This window comes from Brienomyrus brachyistius, chromosome 21 (genome assembly GCF_023856365.1).
Source record: "Brienomyrus brachyistius isolate T26 chromosome 21, BBRACH_0.4, whole genome shotgun sequence".
In the NCBI taxonomy this organism is placed as follows: domain Eukaryota; kingdom Metazoa; phylum Chordata; class Actinopteri; order Osteoglossiformes; family Mormyridae; genus Brienomyrus; species Brienomyrus brachyistius.
The window spans coordinates 6933654-6951201 of record NC_064553.1 but is presented as its reverse complement, the minus strand read 5'-3'; the positions used below and the strand labels follow the sequence as shown (position 1 = coordinate 6951201).

At 46.3% G+C, this 17548-nt stretch overlaps 1 protein-coding gene across 6 annotated transcripts in view; it reads right to left on the bottom strand.

Annotated features, from left to right (window-relative positions):
* The window catches only part of LOC125716482 (myomegalin-like), a 58556-nt gene that overhangs the window by 27336 nt on the left and 13672 nt on the right, over positions 1-17548 (bottom strand). For 2 of the 6 annotated variants that reach the window (XM_048988795.1, XM_048988793.1), the window contains exon 1: positions 20-2021. In XM_048988795.1, the coding sequence (XP_048844752.1) occupies positions 20-1042 (1023 nt within the window). In that variant the 5' untranslated portion in view covers positions 1043-2021. Of the gene's footprint in view, positions 1-19; positions 2022-5488; positions 5543-6458; positions 6616-6963; positions 7110-7222; positions 7353-9536; positions 9614-12714; positions 12826-15338; positions 15393-17548 lie in introns of those variants that run through there. The other 4 variants (XM_048988792.1, XM_048988794.1, XM_048988797.1 and 1 more) reach the window with 3 other exon arrangements.

The following is a 17548-nucleotide window of genomic DNA, read 5'->3' as shown; positions in this document are numbered from 1 at the left end:
GGCTGCTTTCCTCCGGTACCTGCTCCTGGAATGGCATGTACTCCATATAGACATCCTGCCAGGACTCCTCCAGCTCCGCGAGCTCTAGCCACTCCCTCGGCTGCGGGCCCCTGCATGGAGTCTTGGTACTGGCTTCCAGGGAGGCTGGTTTGGCCAGGACTGGAAGACGGCTGCCACGCTGGCTGGGGACGGGCCTGTACCGGCAGCGTCTGGCCGGCGTGAGGAGTGCCTCCAGGTCTTCCAGTTCAGACTCCTCTTTCGGATCTCCCTTCCCCTCCCCACTGGTGGTCCGACCCACATCCACAATTACATCCAGGGACTCCACGGAGGAATTCTGGCTCAGCCCTCCCTCCTCCGGTGTTGTGTGTCCATCTGACGCCGTGTGTGGGGTCTCCTGCGTTTGGTCAATGCCCACAGGCTCTTCCCCACACTTGCTTGCCAGCATACAAGTGGCCGGTCCACAGGAAACACTCCGGCCCGCCCGCCTGGGCCTCCGGCAGACGGCCTCGTAGTCCGAGTCGGCCACGCGTAAACCGGCGCATCCCCTGCAATTCCTGGGCCGCTGGCCTGCAGTCTCGGCCATCCCACAGCGATGCTGGACCACCTCCACCCCCTTCCCCTTCACCCCTTGCCTGGCCCAGGACTCGAACCCGGAGTTAGCCAGGTCCTCCTGGAGCAGGGCGGAGTAGCTGAGCTGGGCCGCTCCCACTGCTCCTTCCGCCGCCTCCGCCATGCCACCATTGCTCCGGCGGTACAGCGCGCTGACGTGCTGCCTCAGCCGCTCTCGTTCCTCCAGCAGCCTCTGCAGGCGCTCCACGGAGAGGGCCTCCACCCGCACGATCACCATGTCAAAGCGGTACATGCGCTCCAGCACGAAGGCGCACTTGCTGCAGGCAAACTCGCCGCGGCCGTCGCGGCACAGGCCCCGGCCCAGGGCATGCGACAGCAGCAGCTGCAGGTTCGGCCGCGACGCCGGGTGGAAGATCCAACGGCGCTGGTTCCCGCAGAGGTCACCGCTGCAGATCCTGCACTGCTCCTTCATCCCCGATCTTCCTCTTCCTCATTCGACTCAAGGATAAAAAATAATGCAGCAAAGGTTCACAGAAGTGGCAGGTTTTTCCGGAATCGTTGGATCAGATTCATACTCCCTAGCAGCTGAATTTGATCGTATTTTATCCTGTTATAAACTCTTCCAGTGAAGTTTACAGTAAACAAAAAAAATAAATAAAAAATAAAGTTTCCAAGTCATTCATCATTATGCAGATGTTCCAGATCAACACAGAGGTATAACATGCCAAAAATTAGACCAAATAAATACCAAGATGACAGCAAAATAAAAATAAAAAAATCTGGTGAAATGCTGCTTCTTTTTGTTACAAAGAATCTTAGCCTCTCTGAATTAAAACTGTTAAGTACCCTCACAAATCTAAAAAAAAAAACGAATACAGGGAAAGGCTGAATACAATTTTACATCAAGACATTAACGTTTGTTTTAAAGATGAGCATAAAACGAAGCTTAGCCAAGTATTTGTTGAGTCAGATGCGTGCATATAAAGCAGGATTGAATCCGCCTTTAATCACTCTTCCCTGATGAGGCGATTCACTGGATGCGGTCCATGCATTTCTGTAATGGAAATCCTGATGCATCAGCTTAAGTTCTCAATTGTGCGACCCAGGCTTCCTGGTAACACATATATCAGCTTTTTCCAGTCTCATCCTTCGTTTACCAAAAAAAAATCGGACTCTTTTCCCTCTTAGATCACTTTCTATGTCGCTGTCGCGTTAAGCTCGAACGGCAAGAGCTGCGCATTAATCAGCAAAGTAAATGTTCAATCGGACGCGGGCAAGCGCCTCGCTCACGCGGCATCTGAAGGACAGGTGGCTGTTCCACATGTTACCGATATGCTGAACCGCTGTCTTGCCACGTCCAAGTATCGTGCTTTAAATCTTCAGACTCGAAGCTGAAGAGCGATGCTCTCATGTGGTCTCCAAGGTACTCCAAGCATTGAACACGGTAACGATGTGGCAGGCAAACTGCACATTCGGAATGCACCATTACAGCAGTAGGGGTGCTCCGCTCGAAGACTTCTCTAAAACGGTCTTTAAAATGCATTTGTGTGCCACTACTAGCTGGATATCAAAACACCCTAAAATTAAAGGCACTCTGATACACAAATAACGCATACAGCAAACCCGCGTAAACAAATACGACAAAAACACCCACATCCGCGGTCCCCAGACGCTGCCAGTTGATTCCACCCAGCAGTACAGCTTGTACTCTTACTGGCAGGTGAAATGTTCAATTGAGTTATTGAGGGCAGATCCAGCCTCTCTGTTTAAAACCGACTGAATTTTAATCACTAGCTTTTAAAAATACGCTGTTTGTTTCATAATCTCCTGAATATTTTAAATAAAACATACCATACAATATACAGAACTACTCATTCTTTACCGTTACTCGTCACAAACAACCATATTAATTTGTTACAAAGAATCTTAGTTTTACGATAAACACATGTATCTTACTAACTTTAATTGTTTATGTAAACTATGAATATTCAAATAAACACTATAAACATTATACTTGTTTTCAAATTATCTCAGTTTATCAATGTGAGTTATTTCTTTGAATTTTTGCATTGTATTGTTATTCATAGCTCGTATCAACTGCAAACATCAAAAAGCTCATGAAATTCAGCTTCTTGGTCATTATAGGCCAGAAAAGTGTTAAACACATGGTAATAAATATGTCTGCTTTTTTGAGCATAAACGCAATTATGTTGTAAATATGCATCTATCCAGCCATCTGCCCATAATTCATAACTGCTTATCCAGTGTAAGGTTGCAGTTAACCATGAGCCTATACTACGATGCAGGGGATAGCCTGAATACAAAGCCAGTCGTTCATAAAGTATCACATCATTAAAACAGAAATCAAAATAGTCTATTCTGAGAAAACAGTTATTCCAGCAAACTGGGAGTAACAGCCAAAGGCTCTCAAAGTTACAGTCCCTGAATGGTCACAGGGGCACAAATACGGGCACAAGAGAAGCAGGAGAACTGCCCGGGGAAAAACAACCATGGCAACAAAGACACATTAAAACGGTGGGCGAGGGACAGAGGAGCCGCCTCAGCACTTAACAAGCGAGAACAAAGGACAGCTCATTTATTCAACTGTGCTGTGCCACACACTACTCACTGGCAGTATGTTACTTTTGGTAGATTGGTCTCGAATGCGGTGGCAGGGTGACAACATTTTACGAGGCTCAGAATGTGGAATATCTTAGGGCCTCCATGGTCATAGTGTGTGTGTGTGTGTGTGTGTGTGTGTGTATAATGCACATATCCCGGGGCACAGAGATTCAGAGCAGCCTGTACTCTGCCCTTATCACAGAAGTAATTTTCTCCACGGCTAAACCTGCCCTGACTTCCACGCTCTGACCATGAGGTGCCCTACTTCTTTACACTGATTAAGCGTGCTGAGATTTCATTGTTTTTCCAGAGTTAGGGGTGATTCATCAGACCCCTCCGCGCTCTGCCCAGATCTCTCACTCGCCGCTGTTTGAGAGGAGCCATGTGAGAAAAGGCCCGTCCTGCGGTAATGGGGGCCACAATTAAAAACCCATTCATTCTAATCAGTGTGAATTGCCAATAAATGCACGGCAGTGTTTGTTTTCCCGCCCTCCAAAGACACCAGAAACAGCCAGATTCAGTCACCGAGGGCACAGACAAATTGGACAGGGGGCACGTTTTCCACCCTCAACCTTTGTGCTTTAACACAAAATAAACAGTTTAATGCCAAGTTAACGTGGCTTTCAATGCTTTTATTTTTTAATGCAATTAAATTTAATCGCATCAGTTTGACGCCCACTGAAACCGCAGCTGCTACAGCAAGCAGGACTCATTTAAAGTAAAAGATTAGTCTTCAAGCAGGTATGTGGCATTTTCTGCATGATTTATTGTGGAAGAGATGACAGATTTACTACTAGCCAGTATTGCCCTATAATTAAACAGCCCTGCATGATTGCTGGAAAGCCAATAGGAACAGAAAGTACTTAGGTGCATCAGGTGGGAGGTCTGCTTTCAAGTACCTTAGAGCAAATACGGTTGGCAAGATTTATTAGATCATTTTAAGACTTTATAGATAACCCTTGTTGAGTCTCTTACTAACCCTCATCTCTGACCTAGTAATAAGTCTGTAAAGCCGGCAGCATTTGATCCATCTATATTCAAAGCTCTGAAAAACGAACTCGTTAACTGAATGTCGATAATCTTCCAAGAATAAGGAACAGATCTAGACCAGTTACAAATGTTGCTTAAACGGATTAATCCTGTTTGCTTTAAAAATAAATAAATAATAATGAGGGGGGGGGGAATCACAACAATTAGTCAGCTAGTTTTCTGCGAGGGGTTGGCGCCCCATCCTGTTTTGTTCCCTGCGTTGCGCACGAACCCTGAACAGGATAAGCGGTTACAGAAAATGGATGGATGGATAGTCTGATAATTTCAGAAAAAACTAAGATAGCCAACAGAAATGCTCATGATTGGTAATCTGGACAAAACAGGGCTAATACATAAAGACTTTGACATTTATCCAGTTATGGAATCTCTTTTTGTCCGCACAGTACAAACACCTTAAGACCACATAATGCTGACTTCTGTGGCATATTCTTTCTCTCTTGGTTGGGTGGAGACCTGTAGCCGAACCAGTCGCGTGTGAAATGTGAATCGCGTGAGACATTTGCATCGCTGTCCCGGACTCATTTGCAAGAGAAAAGCAAAAAATGAAAACGCCGACTTAAGAGACAGCCGCCTCGGAAAGACACGCACGGTCTGAACGCATCAAACCCCAAGCAGGGAATGTGAACGGACCTGGACTTTTTTTCAAAAAAGAGGAAATGCGTCCAAACGAGCATTTACAGACCGGGCAGAGCATTCAGGAACTGAGAAATCTGGTCCGTATTAGATGTAATATAATGTATTTAGAGTGACTGGAGAGCAAGAAATTGCAATTACACTTTTGATCCATGAACGACATGCTTATACAGTGTCAAATATTTCCACCGTAAGTCATTTTTAAGTAAATACGATCTATTTTTTCATCAGTTTTAAATGATGGATTTTCAGATTATATATCCTCCACAGCACAAAATCACTTAATTTCCCCAAAATAAACACGGAAAAACATTATTAATTATATACTGTAAGCCCATTTGTAACAATAGTAGTCCACTGATAACAACATATTACTACAATATGTCAGTGTTGTTACATGACCGTACAGAGCAATTTGTATTTATTTATTGTGCTGAACATAAGTGCTGTGTCTCTCAGCGTGTTGGAATAAGCAGGCAGAATAATGTTCTGATGACGCTGCTCTCTGACTCGAGCCCTTCACTTCCACAAATCGCCACTAGGTGGCACAGTCTGATCACGAGTACAAGTACAGCTGCCTGGCGAGCCTCCGAATCCCTGTCGGAGAGCATACCTGCATTTCCTGCTGAATGCGCAGCTTTTCCCGGCCCAGCTCGTCCTGGAAGAACTGTACGGGAATGGGATATCAAGAGAGGATTTACTGAGCATGCAAAGTTGCAGTAACCAGGCAACCAAGCAGCTATGAGCACAGTACTGAGTAGTGACAGTCTGCAGAAATACCACTCTTTCTTAATATGTTTATGTACCTTTAAATATGTTTGGAGAAATGTACACATTTAATGCAAATTATAATGTTCATCACTACAGTAGAATCTGGAAATAGCAATGCATTTTGTAATGCAAATGACTGAATGTGCGATGTTCTTCAACTCTTCCACTTTAAATAAACCCGAAACCCAAAATCAAAGAACCAAACACTTAGGACTTAGTGCGGAGACGGTCGGACGGCCTGTTCTGAGCTGACAGTGCGTCTGGAAGAAGCAGAAATGGATGAGGGGGAGTGTCACCCCCACCCTTCTGCTCTGGCAACTATGCTACACGATAGGCCGCCTGTCAGGACCAAGCCCCCGCAAGCCCGACGCAAATATCTCTGAAGGACATCCCAGCAAGGATTAGGGCCTCAACTGGACATGGGCGCTTGTCTGTTTATAGCACCTGGAAACTACGGTATGTCCAGAATGCCTAAGAGCTATGAAATATACTGCATGAACCTGGTCTCAAGGTCCCCTTTCAACAGTAAGAAGTAAACAGGCACCCCCTTACAGCCCATTCAAAAAAGCTGCAAAGATGCAGAATGAGCGTGAAAGGCGATAAACTTGCAGTGGTTTTGACCTTTTGGCAGTTTTGATGTTAGCAGACAAAATAACCTATACAGTGTGAAATTTGACCCGTATATTCAGAATTTTAGCATTTGCTGATGAGCTTCACGTTAACTGTCCTTTGCTCAAAGAAGAATGACACCTCATCCCATCCCCCAGAAGTCATGGTCACAAGAGCAGAACCCACAAACTCCTGGCGCTGACCTTGGCGTCCTGCTCCTTCTGCTGCAGTGAGGTGGAGAGCCTCCGCACCTGGGTCTCCAGGTCCACCACCACACCACGCAGGAGCGCTCCCTCGTCCGTCAGCTCGGCGATCCGCTCCTCGTTATCACGCAGGACCGCGCCCCTGTCAGCTGCCGCCCTGCGCACATGGAAGAAGGAATAGCCCTGGATCCATGGAGGCTATCGGCGCTTTAACGAAATGCTTCTCTTTCTTAATGACTGGATGGACACCACGTGTGAATTTCATGAGCAAACTATGAACCACGATTTGTGGCTTGGAATGAGAAGCTGACGGAGGGAGAGATCTGCAACTTACGGCCCTGAATTTCACTCATTCCACTCACGTTACCGTCTACCCTGCTGATTCTATTCAAAGGTGATTCTATTTACAACTGAAGGTCAGTGTTACGGAGAAGCTTGTTCATTAAATTAATATTTATAGGGGGGTGGATTATACCATTCATAACCAGGTGTTTGGTGGTTTTACCTGTGGCTGGCAGTGAAAGGATGGGATATCTTCTGTGTCTTCATGATGGTCTCCTTGACTGTCTTCTCCAGGGCTGGGTTACACTGGGACCCGGATTCCATGACCGCAGTCATCTTTGCCATTTCGCCATGACTCAGTTTGGCCTCCTAAGGTAGCATTAGACATCCTACTATTGGCCAGTCCTTCAGCATCAGAGCACCATCACTGGCTGTGGTGGCCAATCACGTGACACAAACAGGAATGTACAAATTGTTCGTACCGTCACATCCTGGAGGTACTGGATCTTGGTCTCCAGGATCTCCTGCATGCGGTCCATCTCCTGCTGCCTCTCCTCACAGCGACGCTGCATCTCTGCCTCATTGTGATTGGTCAGACTTTCTGCTTTTATCCTATTGGAACACAGAGTCAAGAGGATGACCCCGGTGTCAAGCCACGCCCACAAAGGGGTCGAATTCAAGCTGTAAAGAAAAGTCATGAGGATGTGTTATGTAACAGTGGTTTGGGGCTGATATTCCATACTTAAATTGGGGGTATGAGTGAATATGGTGTAATGAATAGGATATAATACATCATATATAGTTCTATATGTACATCTTATCAGACCCAATGGCCTTTAATGGTAAACTGAAGTGGAACTCCGACAGGGTGACTGACAGCCCCCTCCCTCACCACCTTCCCTGAACACTCCTTTTTATTTATTAGTGAAATCCCGCCCCCCACAGTACAGACAGCCTTGGATCTGTGGTACTAGACCCCCCAGAATTAACTCACAGCCCCTGCCCACCTCTCAGCATTGTTGGGCATGAGGCAGATGAAGGTCACTAAAGCCCCCAGAACTACATCATCTCCTGCTGACGTCCTATTCCAGACGGATTTAAATATTACCGCATCTATAGCTGTAACTACTTATAGGCATAGAACTGCGCGTTAAAACTACTTGTACTAATAAAAATAAAATCACTGTATCTAAAAGGGCGGGTGAACTTCACTCTTCTTAAAACTGGACAGGACTCCCCCCAAACTATAACAAATAAATCCAGTCAGGGCCGAAATAAGAAAAATATATAAGGATGTATAAGGTCTGTGCCCTTAGGGAGAATCCCAGGAGGTGATGATTGTGGACCAGGTCGTCTGTCAGAGGGGTCACTCAGCAGACCCGCTTAAGCCCGACTCATGAGGGCTGGGATCAATCGTCACTTTTCCAGCGGCCCAATTCCGGCAAGATTTGATTAATATAGAACCAGTCTGGACCAGAGGGTCCGTAGTCCCCATTTCGGGCAGCCTGGGAACTAACCTACCCGCCCTTGTGACACCGCCCCCCCCAACCCTGGCCGCTGCATAGCTGAGGGCCGGGACAAACCCCCTTTAGCTCGGCAGCTGTTACTTGCCGCTCTACGGTTCCTAAACAGACCCAGAGCCCAGACTCGTTAAGCGCAACCAGCCAAACTGGGATGGCCTGGGTTATAAATGTGATCACGAGGTCTCCAGTCAGCCATGACATCACAAGCTTATGGGGACCAGCGTGTCTCAGAGACCCCAACCCCGTGCCATTGTGTTTGACTGAGGCAGCCTGATAGTGTCGGGGAGGGGGGGGGCACTCTGGATGTGTGGATTTATCTCATTAAATCATCCTCGGTGTGGGAAAAAATGGCATCCCATCCAGGAACAACCCCCGCCGGCGCCCTGTGTGTCCTGAGTTAGGCATGCCGCAATCTGGAAGGAGTGTTTAGGGAAAGGGCCAAAGGGCTATTTAAAAATTAATATTTCTGGAAGTTACAAGGTGAGGGATAAGAGGAGATCCAGCGTGACAGCGGACTGTAGTAGCAGTTGGGGTCTTGAGATCCTCGCAGAGAGGCAGGTTCAGTCTGATCGACAGCAGAGCTCGTTTGGGGAGAACTTAACTAATATGCTGCACATGTACTGCAGGTTGTCACCACAAGGTTTTAGATTCAAATCCCAAGTTGAGAAGCTCTTTCGTACCCTTGAAAGAGAGACTTAACCCAAGCCGCCCCGATAAATATCCAAGGTAAGCAGGGTAGAAAGGTCAGGATTCTTTGCGGGCGTGTCATACCGAACACGGACAGCTGTGTTCTCTAAGCACTGTAACCAGAAGATCCCGCAGATCACCGGTCGAAAGTGTTTCCCTCTGAGAGCTCGCCAGGGTTTCAAATGCTGACAATGAGTCGTCCCGCCCCCCCAGGAGCTGTTCCACAGAACGAGGGCTGGGAATCTCAGGATCAGGCCGGCAGAAATCCATACCAATTATCGGCCGACTTGACCCATCACGCTCCCAACTTACAGTAATGCCATTAATAACACTCAATTTACCAAAACTGCTGAGCTTCTACTGAACGAACAACATGAGCGCGCAGAGCCAGATAAAGATGGTTATCCAGCGACTGGATCTGCAGAGACACCAGCAGTGATTATCGGGTGAACCTGCTAAATTTACCCCCGCGAAGGGGTACATTTCACTGCCTGTCAAACCAGTGCCAGGCATCCAATCAAACGCCATCAGCTCATTTCCCCTGAAAATATGACCCTGACTGACTTATAAATGGGGCTGGACTCACAAAGCCTTGTCGAGATGTTGCTGTTTCTCCTGCAGCTCTCGTTTAAGGCTCTCCACTTCCACTTTTAGCTCGATGTTCTGGAATTGAGAGAGAGAGAGAGAGAGAGAGAGAGAGAGAGAGAGAGAGGACTATTAGTTAATTTAAGGGTGGTTGAGCACTCCATTGTTCTACTGAAGGCACAGGGTTTCATAAAACCATGTTGTGTTTAAGGATTTTGCGCCTGCATTTAATGACTGAGTTACTCCAGTTTCATTCATTCATTCTTATACAGTGCAGAAGTGAGGGTGTTATTTAAAAGAGTGATTCCCTGAACATACTTTCTTAGACTGATTATGGGACAAAAGAGACAAAGCTTGATTAATATATATATAAAAAAACAATCCATCACATTACAGTACAAAGATACTACTGCGTAACTCCCCAAGAAAGTGTCACATTATAATTATACAATGCTGAAGAATACGCACATTTATGTCGGCCACTTTGTCAGGAAGTACTTTTTGTTGCTTTTATACACTAGATGGAAGGTAATGCTATTTACAGTCAATATATTCTGTATGGGTTCAGCTAGCAGTAATATACATGTAGGATGAGCAGTGAGGCCTCCATCTCCCCCCCCCCCCAGATTAATCTGGCCGAGGGGGCACTGGTGTTACATAAAACCAACACAGTGTCTATTTCCCTCAAGTCATCACTTTTATATTTAGACAGCAGGAACATGGGGGGGGCTGTGTTTAGTTGTTTACCTGTGCAAGCAGACACTTCAGGGATGGGGGGGGGTACCTATTATGCTTTAGTATTCCTAACTGACCAAGCTCACAGACAGCTGTTTGTGTGACACGGAAGGAAGCATTTCTCTGGTCATTCTAAAGGCGGTATTGCGACTAATGTTCCCGCCTAGTGCTGGCAAACCTTCGGATAACGTCCCATTGCCCGGGTCACTCTCTCAGCTCGGTGTCCTCCATCATTTTTTTACCTATTTATGACAGATAAAATACTGGAATCCCGTTCCAGCTGAGGGGCAGACTTTGCGTTATTTCCCACCTCGGCGATACACGAATTCAGGGAATTCGGGGGATATATCCAGTGCTAATCACCAGATGTCTGTGCGCAGACTTCAGGAACTGCTGTGCTGAACGTTGATAAAATTTTAGGTGGCGAACCCCTGGCACGTGACTTAAGCAAACCTAAAAATAGAGCAAGTACAGACAGTGCCCTGTACACAACTGACCTTCCCCCTCCCCAAATGACCCAGCAACAGAGACTTATTTAACACTCTAGCGCTGGATGCCGGGGGCTGGGGGGGCATCCACATTAGCTCAGGTCAGGAAAAACAACACAGAGAATACATCTAATTAGGTCGAAAAATATCCCAAACGGATAAATGTATTTCCAGATAAAAATCTTCATTAAAGGGTGTTATACGCCATGGGTTTTTAAAGACTGTGAAACAGCCTTTGCGTCTATCTTAGTGTTCACAGTAACACACTCAGCCAAGTCCAGCTAATACATATTCAAATAAATTATAACTGAAATTACCGATGGTTATGTTTGCAGAAACATTCTTCTTTTGCAAAATTATTTAGCCAGTGGTACCAAATACAAGTGGACTTTAAAAACGTTAAAGATTCAATTTTAAAAGATTTTTCTTTTCTCTAATTAATATCTTCTTGTGAGAAATTAATGTTCTATCTGGTCTTTGATATATTGGATTATTTCTGAGATATGATGAAACTCCAATTTACATACAGAAATCACTTTATGCTACCCCGTGTCTAAATATCGGATGAAATCGCTCTTCGACACATTTTAAATACAGTAACCCTGTATCACAGAGAGCTGAACCCAATAAAGTAAAAATAGCAGGCATCATCGCTGCTGGCGATCAGAAGGTTCTAGATAAGACACCTGCTTTAATGAGACGCCGTAAAACAGCTGTAAGCACTGCGATCTGTCTGGCTCCTCGCCGGCCTGGTTTACGTTTCCGAAGCTGATCCATTAATCATCCAGCTGGGATGGAGAGATCGCGCTCGGCAGAGACGGACAGGGACTATCTGCCGTGTACTATGCGTACAAATCATCGGCTGGCAGCTGAAACGTCACTATCACCTGCAAATAAAAACCGGGATCCATTTGACCTTTAGAAGGGACAGTGCATCTTCTTCCGAAGTATGTAACAAAATCTTAAATATTAAGGTAAAGGGACAAATGTACTGTATACGAAATGTGAAACCCAGCAGTTCACCAAGTCAGACGTTACCTATATACGTCTTATTTATTTCATATTATTTAGGGCTATTATCGTGCCATTTGGTGTTTAAAAATCTTATGTGTCGTTCTGCTAAAAACCAAATAGCGCCAGCAGAACATGCAATTTGCCAACGTGTCCCAAAAGTAAAGAAAGACACTTTGGACCAAACAAAAAATATTCAGTCACTAGATCCAGGCCATCGATTAAGGTGGAATGTCTTCAGCGAATGAAAAACTTCTGACTGTTTAGACCAGACCTTCAACTAAACTGGAATATCTTCAGCAAACGTTCACCGAACACTTAGAGATATTTTAGTATGAACTTGATGTCCCACTTAATTTGATAAATATTTACGATTTAATATGAATGTGTGCTAAAATGCATTGGTGCAACAAGGAATTAACTGGAATAAATTACCATATTATAGCATCCAGTCAAAAATCTAGCCAACCAGCCTGACTCAAACAAGGTTAAATGGTCATCATGTGTTTTAAAATAGCATTTTTAAAAAACACACAATTTTTGCTTCCTTTCATTTTATGTATATTAAGAAACATTCACTCATTGACTTTGTCCTGCTGTTTTCCTTGTACCACCTAAGTTTGCAGTCCAACAAGATCTTAACAGGATGTACTGTCAAGCACATAGATACCTACCTGAACACGTCTTGTCAGTTTTATGTTATTTCATCATATATATACATATATATATATATATATATATATATATATATATATATATATATATATATATATATATATATATATATATATATGTTGCATTAGCTGTTACTGTGATGCATTGTTGTACTAAACCTTGTATCGTATAATAATAAAAACAAACAAACAAGCACAGAAACGCACACAGGCACCTGCCGCCCTTTTCCTCCTCACGCCACCTGGACCCCACCAGCTGCCTCTCACTCACCCGCCTGCAGACGTCCTCGCCGCTCTCGTCGTGCTTCTGCTGCACATGTTCTTCCAGGAAGTAGATGCGAAGCTTCAGGCTGAAGTTCTCCTTCTTCAGGTCGTTAAGGTGCTGTGACAGGGTACGGTAACCGTTAGACATCGTAGGTCCATCGGCTGTGGGGGGGGGGGGTGACGCCGCCGCCCTGGGATCCTATAGCATAGCCCCGCGAAAGCGAACAAAAAAATAACGAAAAAAAAACAACGCTAAAGCACTACGACGCTATGCTAACAAAGCTAGGCTAACGAAGCGCTCCGACACTGCGGTGAACTCATCGCAGTCACACGCATGGCTCTGTCCGGACACGCGTGGCGGAGAGGCCTGGAGGGGGCCCTCCTGGGTCAGAGCTCTGCCTCTGCAGTCTCCATGGTTCGCTTTGGGCCTGGGGAGGGAGGCCACAGCGCTTTTCTCATTTGGGAGAGGTATCCGTGGAATCCCTGACCAGCGGGACAAAAAGCACAGGGAACAGGAGGCATGTAAGACGATCACACCCCTGGGCCAGGGTGGGGGGGTGGGGGAGTTGTGTTGAGCCACTGAGTGGTCACTGCTAGCAGGAACCTGCTTGGAACCACTTCTCTCTCTCTCTCTCTCTCTCTCTCTCTTCCCCCCCCCCCCCGATCTATTCCTCCCTCTTTTCCACTAGTCTCTTCCCTTCCAAGACCCCAGAATCACAGTCACTGCTTGCTAAACTTTGCTGTCCAGGAAAGGTGCAAAGAGGGAGAGATTCCCCTAAAGGATCTACAGTGTCTCATGTCCCTCACACACACACACACACCCCTTCCTCCAAGAACAATACCAGACCCACACCCAGGGTGCAGTAGGACCCCTCGGCGATCATCCCCCCACTAGGCCGTCAACTCAAACAAATCACTCAGATTTCATTTGCATTGTATTTAAGCAGGACCCACATTCATCCATATTTACTTTTAAAAAATGGGTCAGACATTTATCTGGAGCAGTAGGGAAGACCCCACACCGCAGACACCAATACGCTAAGTGGTACGTTAATGTCGGTCAATGTCCAGCATGACTGTAGTTAAGGTTTTGGAAGAAAGCGCTCAGTAATTTAACTAAGCAGAATGAAAAACAAAAATGCCACAAATAAGGATAAAATAGCACCAGGACCAGAATAGAACAAGTGGCACGGATTTCCGCCGTTAGTGCAGGTAATATTAGAAGCAGAACTAAACCAGACCCGTGTGCAGTTTGCTAGAAGTAGCTTGCAGCCACGGTGCACCAGGAAAACACTAGAGGGCAGTGTGAGGCTCAGCACGTCAAGCCTCTGCGTCCGTCATCGGATCATCAGGCCCTTGAGGAAGGTCCCCCAAAATGTTGCAGGGGTGACGGAAAATAACTAACCCTGCTCTCCAACCCCAAGCTTTGCTCTGACCTGTGCGCATGTTTTCAAAGGAGATCGAGGTAGTATGTGTGAAAACTACCGAATTCCAATGCACTCGTACTTGTACAAATGGCAAATAAGCCATTATTTCATTAAAAGAAAGTGTGGCTTACCATGTACAACTCAAAATAGGGCCATAAAATCTAAAGTTGTCAGGAGAAACTAGATGGGACACTGGCCAGGACATTTGAGTGTACAAACAGGGCTGGTTGTGCACTAAGGAGATGGAAGAAACACGAGTAGAAGTCTATCTTTAGCCAGGCTTTCTGGCCTGGGCCCCAGGGACTGTAAAACAGACATTGTCACATTGCCGAAAGACGCACGGTGCGCGACAGTATGTAGATCAATGTGAATCTTCGTTTGCCTCCAGCATCATCATCAAAGCATTGTTTATGTTCCGTGACCGCTGGGGATTTTTAATAAAGCAGTTGGATGCTTTATGTTCCCAATGCAGTCCTCACTGCTACATACCCAGACATTTCAGCGATGACAAGCAACTGCCAGACTATCCATAGCCACCGGCGGCTCTCTGATAACTGTGTGACCCCCCAACTGAGGACTTTGCAAAACGGCACTGGACATCGATCCCAGGTATTATTCTGCATCGTCTCCCAATTTGCTGCTGCTCTCGTCTTTGTATCGGTGGAAGCTCTTCACAATGGCGGCTGTAGCTCCTCTGGTGAATCTTTGGTCTGGGATGCTTGGTTTAGAAGGCGACAGCAGCGAGGGTAATGTTCCCCAAGAGGCCTTCAGCTACGCCGGAGCAGCTGAGCCCCGGACTAAGTGTTACTGTACAGCTGAGTCCACAGCCAGGTCCCCAGATGGGCCGCTGACTGAGGTTTGAGTCAGCTTTGGCACCTGAGGTCCGAGTTACGCAGTCAGGCTCTGCGGTATATCCTCAGAAAACCTGCGACTGTTCCTCTCCAGAGCAGTTCAGAGACCCCAGACTCATAAAAAATAATCACTCTGATACAGACTGACCATGCTTCCGATGAAACGCACTTTTCCCAGAAATTTTTTGTTCCCGTTACTGGACGTGTTAATCACAGCACAATTATTTCCTTCCATTTGGTTGAAGCATCCGATATCAACCGCCAGGCCATTTTTACAAGCAAAGTTACCCAAGCACCCGATTTATAAACAGACTGCAAAAAAAAAATAATAATGAAGGTTATACAATGATTACCTGGCAAATGTATAGCTGAAATGCAAGTGCAGGGCGCATTCTACTATGAAACCAATTGCTATGACAAGTGAATTGCTGATCTGTCTTTTTCATATCTAGATAAAATCACATATTTATCCTCCCCCTTATACAAGTCTTTCCTCCTCCTTTTCTTTCAAGGTGCTTATTTTCTTTTCCAACTGGCGTGAAAAGGGGCATCTTAGACACCGGTAGTTGATTAAAGGCAATAAACTGCGGTATCAAATATATAAACGGGCAGATGGATTACAGTCCTCCCAGCGCTGCGTATCTTCCACTTCCCCACAGAGGCATACAAACACCCCCTTCAGAGCACAGACTACTGGCACTAAAACAGGGAATTTCCCAGACCCATCCCCCCCCCCAACACAAAACAGGAGCTAAAGTATCTAAAGATACTTCAGACTTCAGACGTGGCGAGTGCAGGAGGAATCCCTGATTATTTTTTCCCCCTTAACGCCTTTTCTTGAACCCTATCTGCCTCTCTTTAGCTTGGCAGCCGCCTACGTGCCATTTCTCTCAACATGAGATGCGTCCAGATGGGTGGTGCGCGGGCAGCCAATGGCGTGAGAGTATGCCGCTGCGCAGCCCGGCTGCCTGACAGGCCACTTTTCCACAGCGTCCGCCAGCATCTGCGCTCACGTCAAACGGCACGCGGGCGCTTCTCATCAGAGCTACTCACCCTGGCTCGCGTGGAGATAACAACCACAACACATATAAAGCTCAAATAGTACAACTAATTTAATCTGCCTTCCACATTTAAATCACACTGAAAGACGCAATAACACAGAACGTGAAGAAACGCGCGATGTAGATTAACCATAGGGTCTCCGCTCTCCGGATGAGAGGAACATTTCACTTTCAAAGCCATCAGTACAGTATTTAACAGTGATCTCGTCACCAGATATTTCAGATTCTCATCGATTCTGAGACATCCAGCCCCCCTAGGGATCAGGTCGGCCAGCCAGCGAGGCTAATGCATCTGCAGTCACGTCCCGATCGATCCTACCCCCGCTGCGGGACACCCAACCTGAAGGCCAGTCCGGACGTACACTCTCTCTCTCCCTCTAGGCTTTCAGCCGCAAGTCTGCTTCTGAACGCCCTACAGGACCAGCTTCTCCTGATGCCCTCACATTGGTCCAGGGCTGTTTAATAGGAGCACGGGGGAAAAAATCAAACACTCCTGCATATGGAGAAATGACCGTCAGCCACGGCCATAAAGGGGACAGGACATCATGGATGCCCCCCCCACAAAAAAACCCACAGACTGCGAAGGGTTTGAGCAATCCCACTCCTTACTTCCGGCAGCTTCCATCTCTTTTATGAATTATTAAACATTGATGCACTCAGTTGCTTCAAGGGACTGAATTACTACCCCACAATGGGGGGTTGCATCATCCCACGTGTACAAAAGCTCACTCTCCTCTTCAAAAATTCTCCCCCCCCAAAAGAAAAAAAAAAAATAAAAATTAAGCAAACCTCCCATGGGACTGAAGTCACCCCCCTGGAGGCTGAGAACCCCAGCCATGGATAACAGATTGCACTCCCTGTGCACTTACAGCACCTAACATATGTTCCTGCATAGATGTGTCTGTTTACAGTTGAAAGTGCAGATTATATGCAATCACTGCCCGCGATTCAGGTCAGGCCAGGTTCACGGTCATCCATAACTGCCATATGTTCAGTACCTGATCACAGAGAGGGTTGCATTGAGTGTAAGTATGGGGGTGCTGCAGCCCTGACCGCGATCAGTGGCCGATAGATGGATGGGGAGGGGGACGAAATATCAGTAAACCGGTGACCACACAGGCGCCCAGAGATGAACATTAGCGATAAAGGCACCATCTGTGGCAGAGAGGACATTACGGGATGCTGCCGGCTCGTGGAAAGGAAGTTACCTCACACACAGGAAGTGACCTCATGAAACACTGCACGAGTAAGTGTAGAGACTATAGGGAGATACATAATGATTTTCATATGAAACAATACGCACCAGTACGGTGGCCGACCCAGCGCTGATGGATTGCTACCTAGACCAGCTAATTCAGGGCCAAGTACAACATTGAAATGACGTTAAACTGATGTGATACAAGCTAGAGCTCTTTGTTTAGACAGCCTTCTGTATGCAATTTCTCGTCTACATTCACTTTACATAAAATACACTCCCTTTACACTGGCAGGAGGAAACCTAC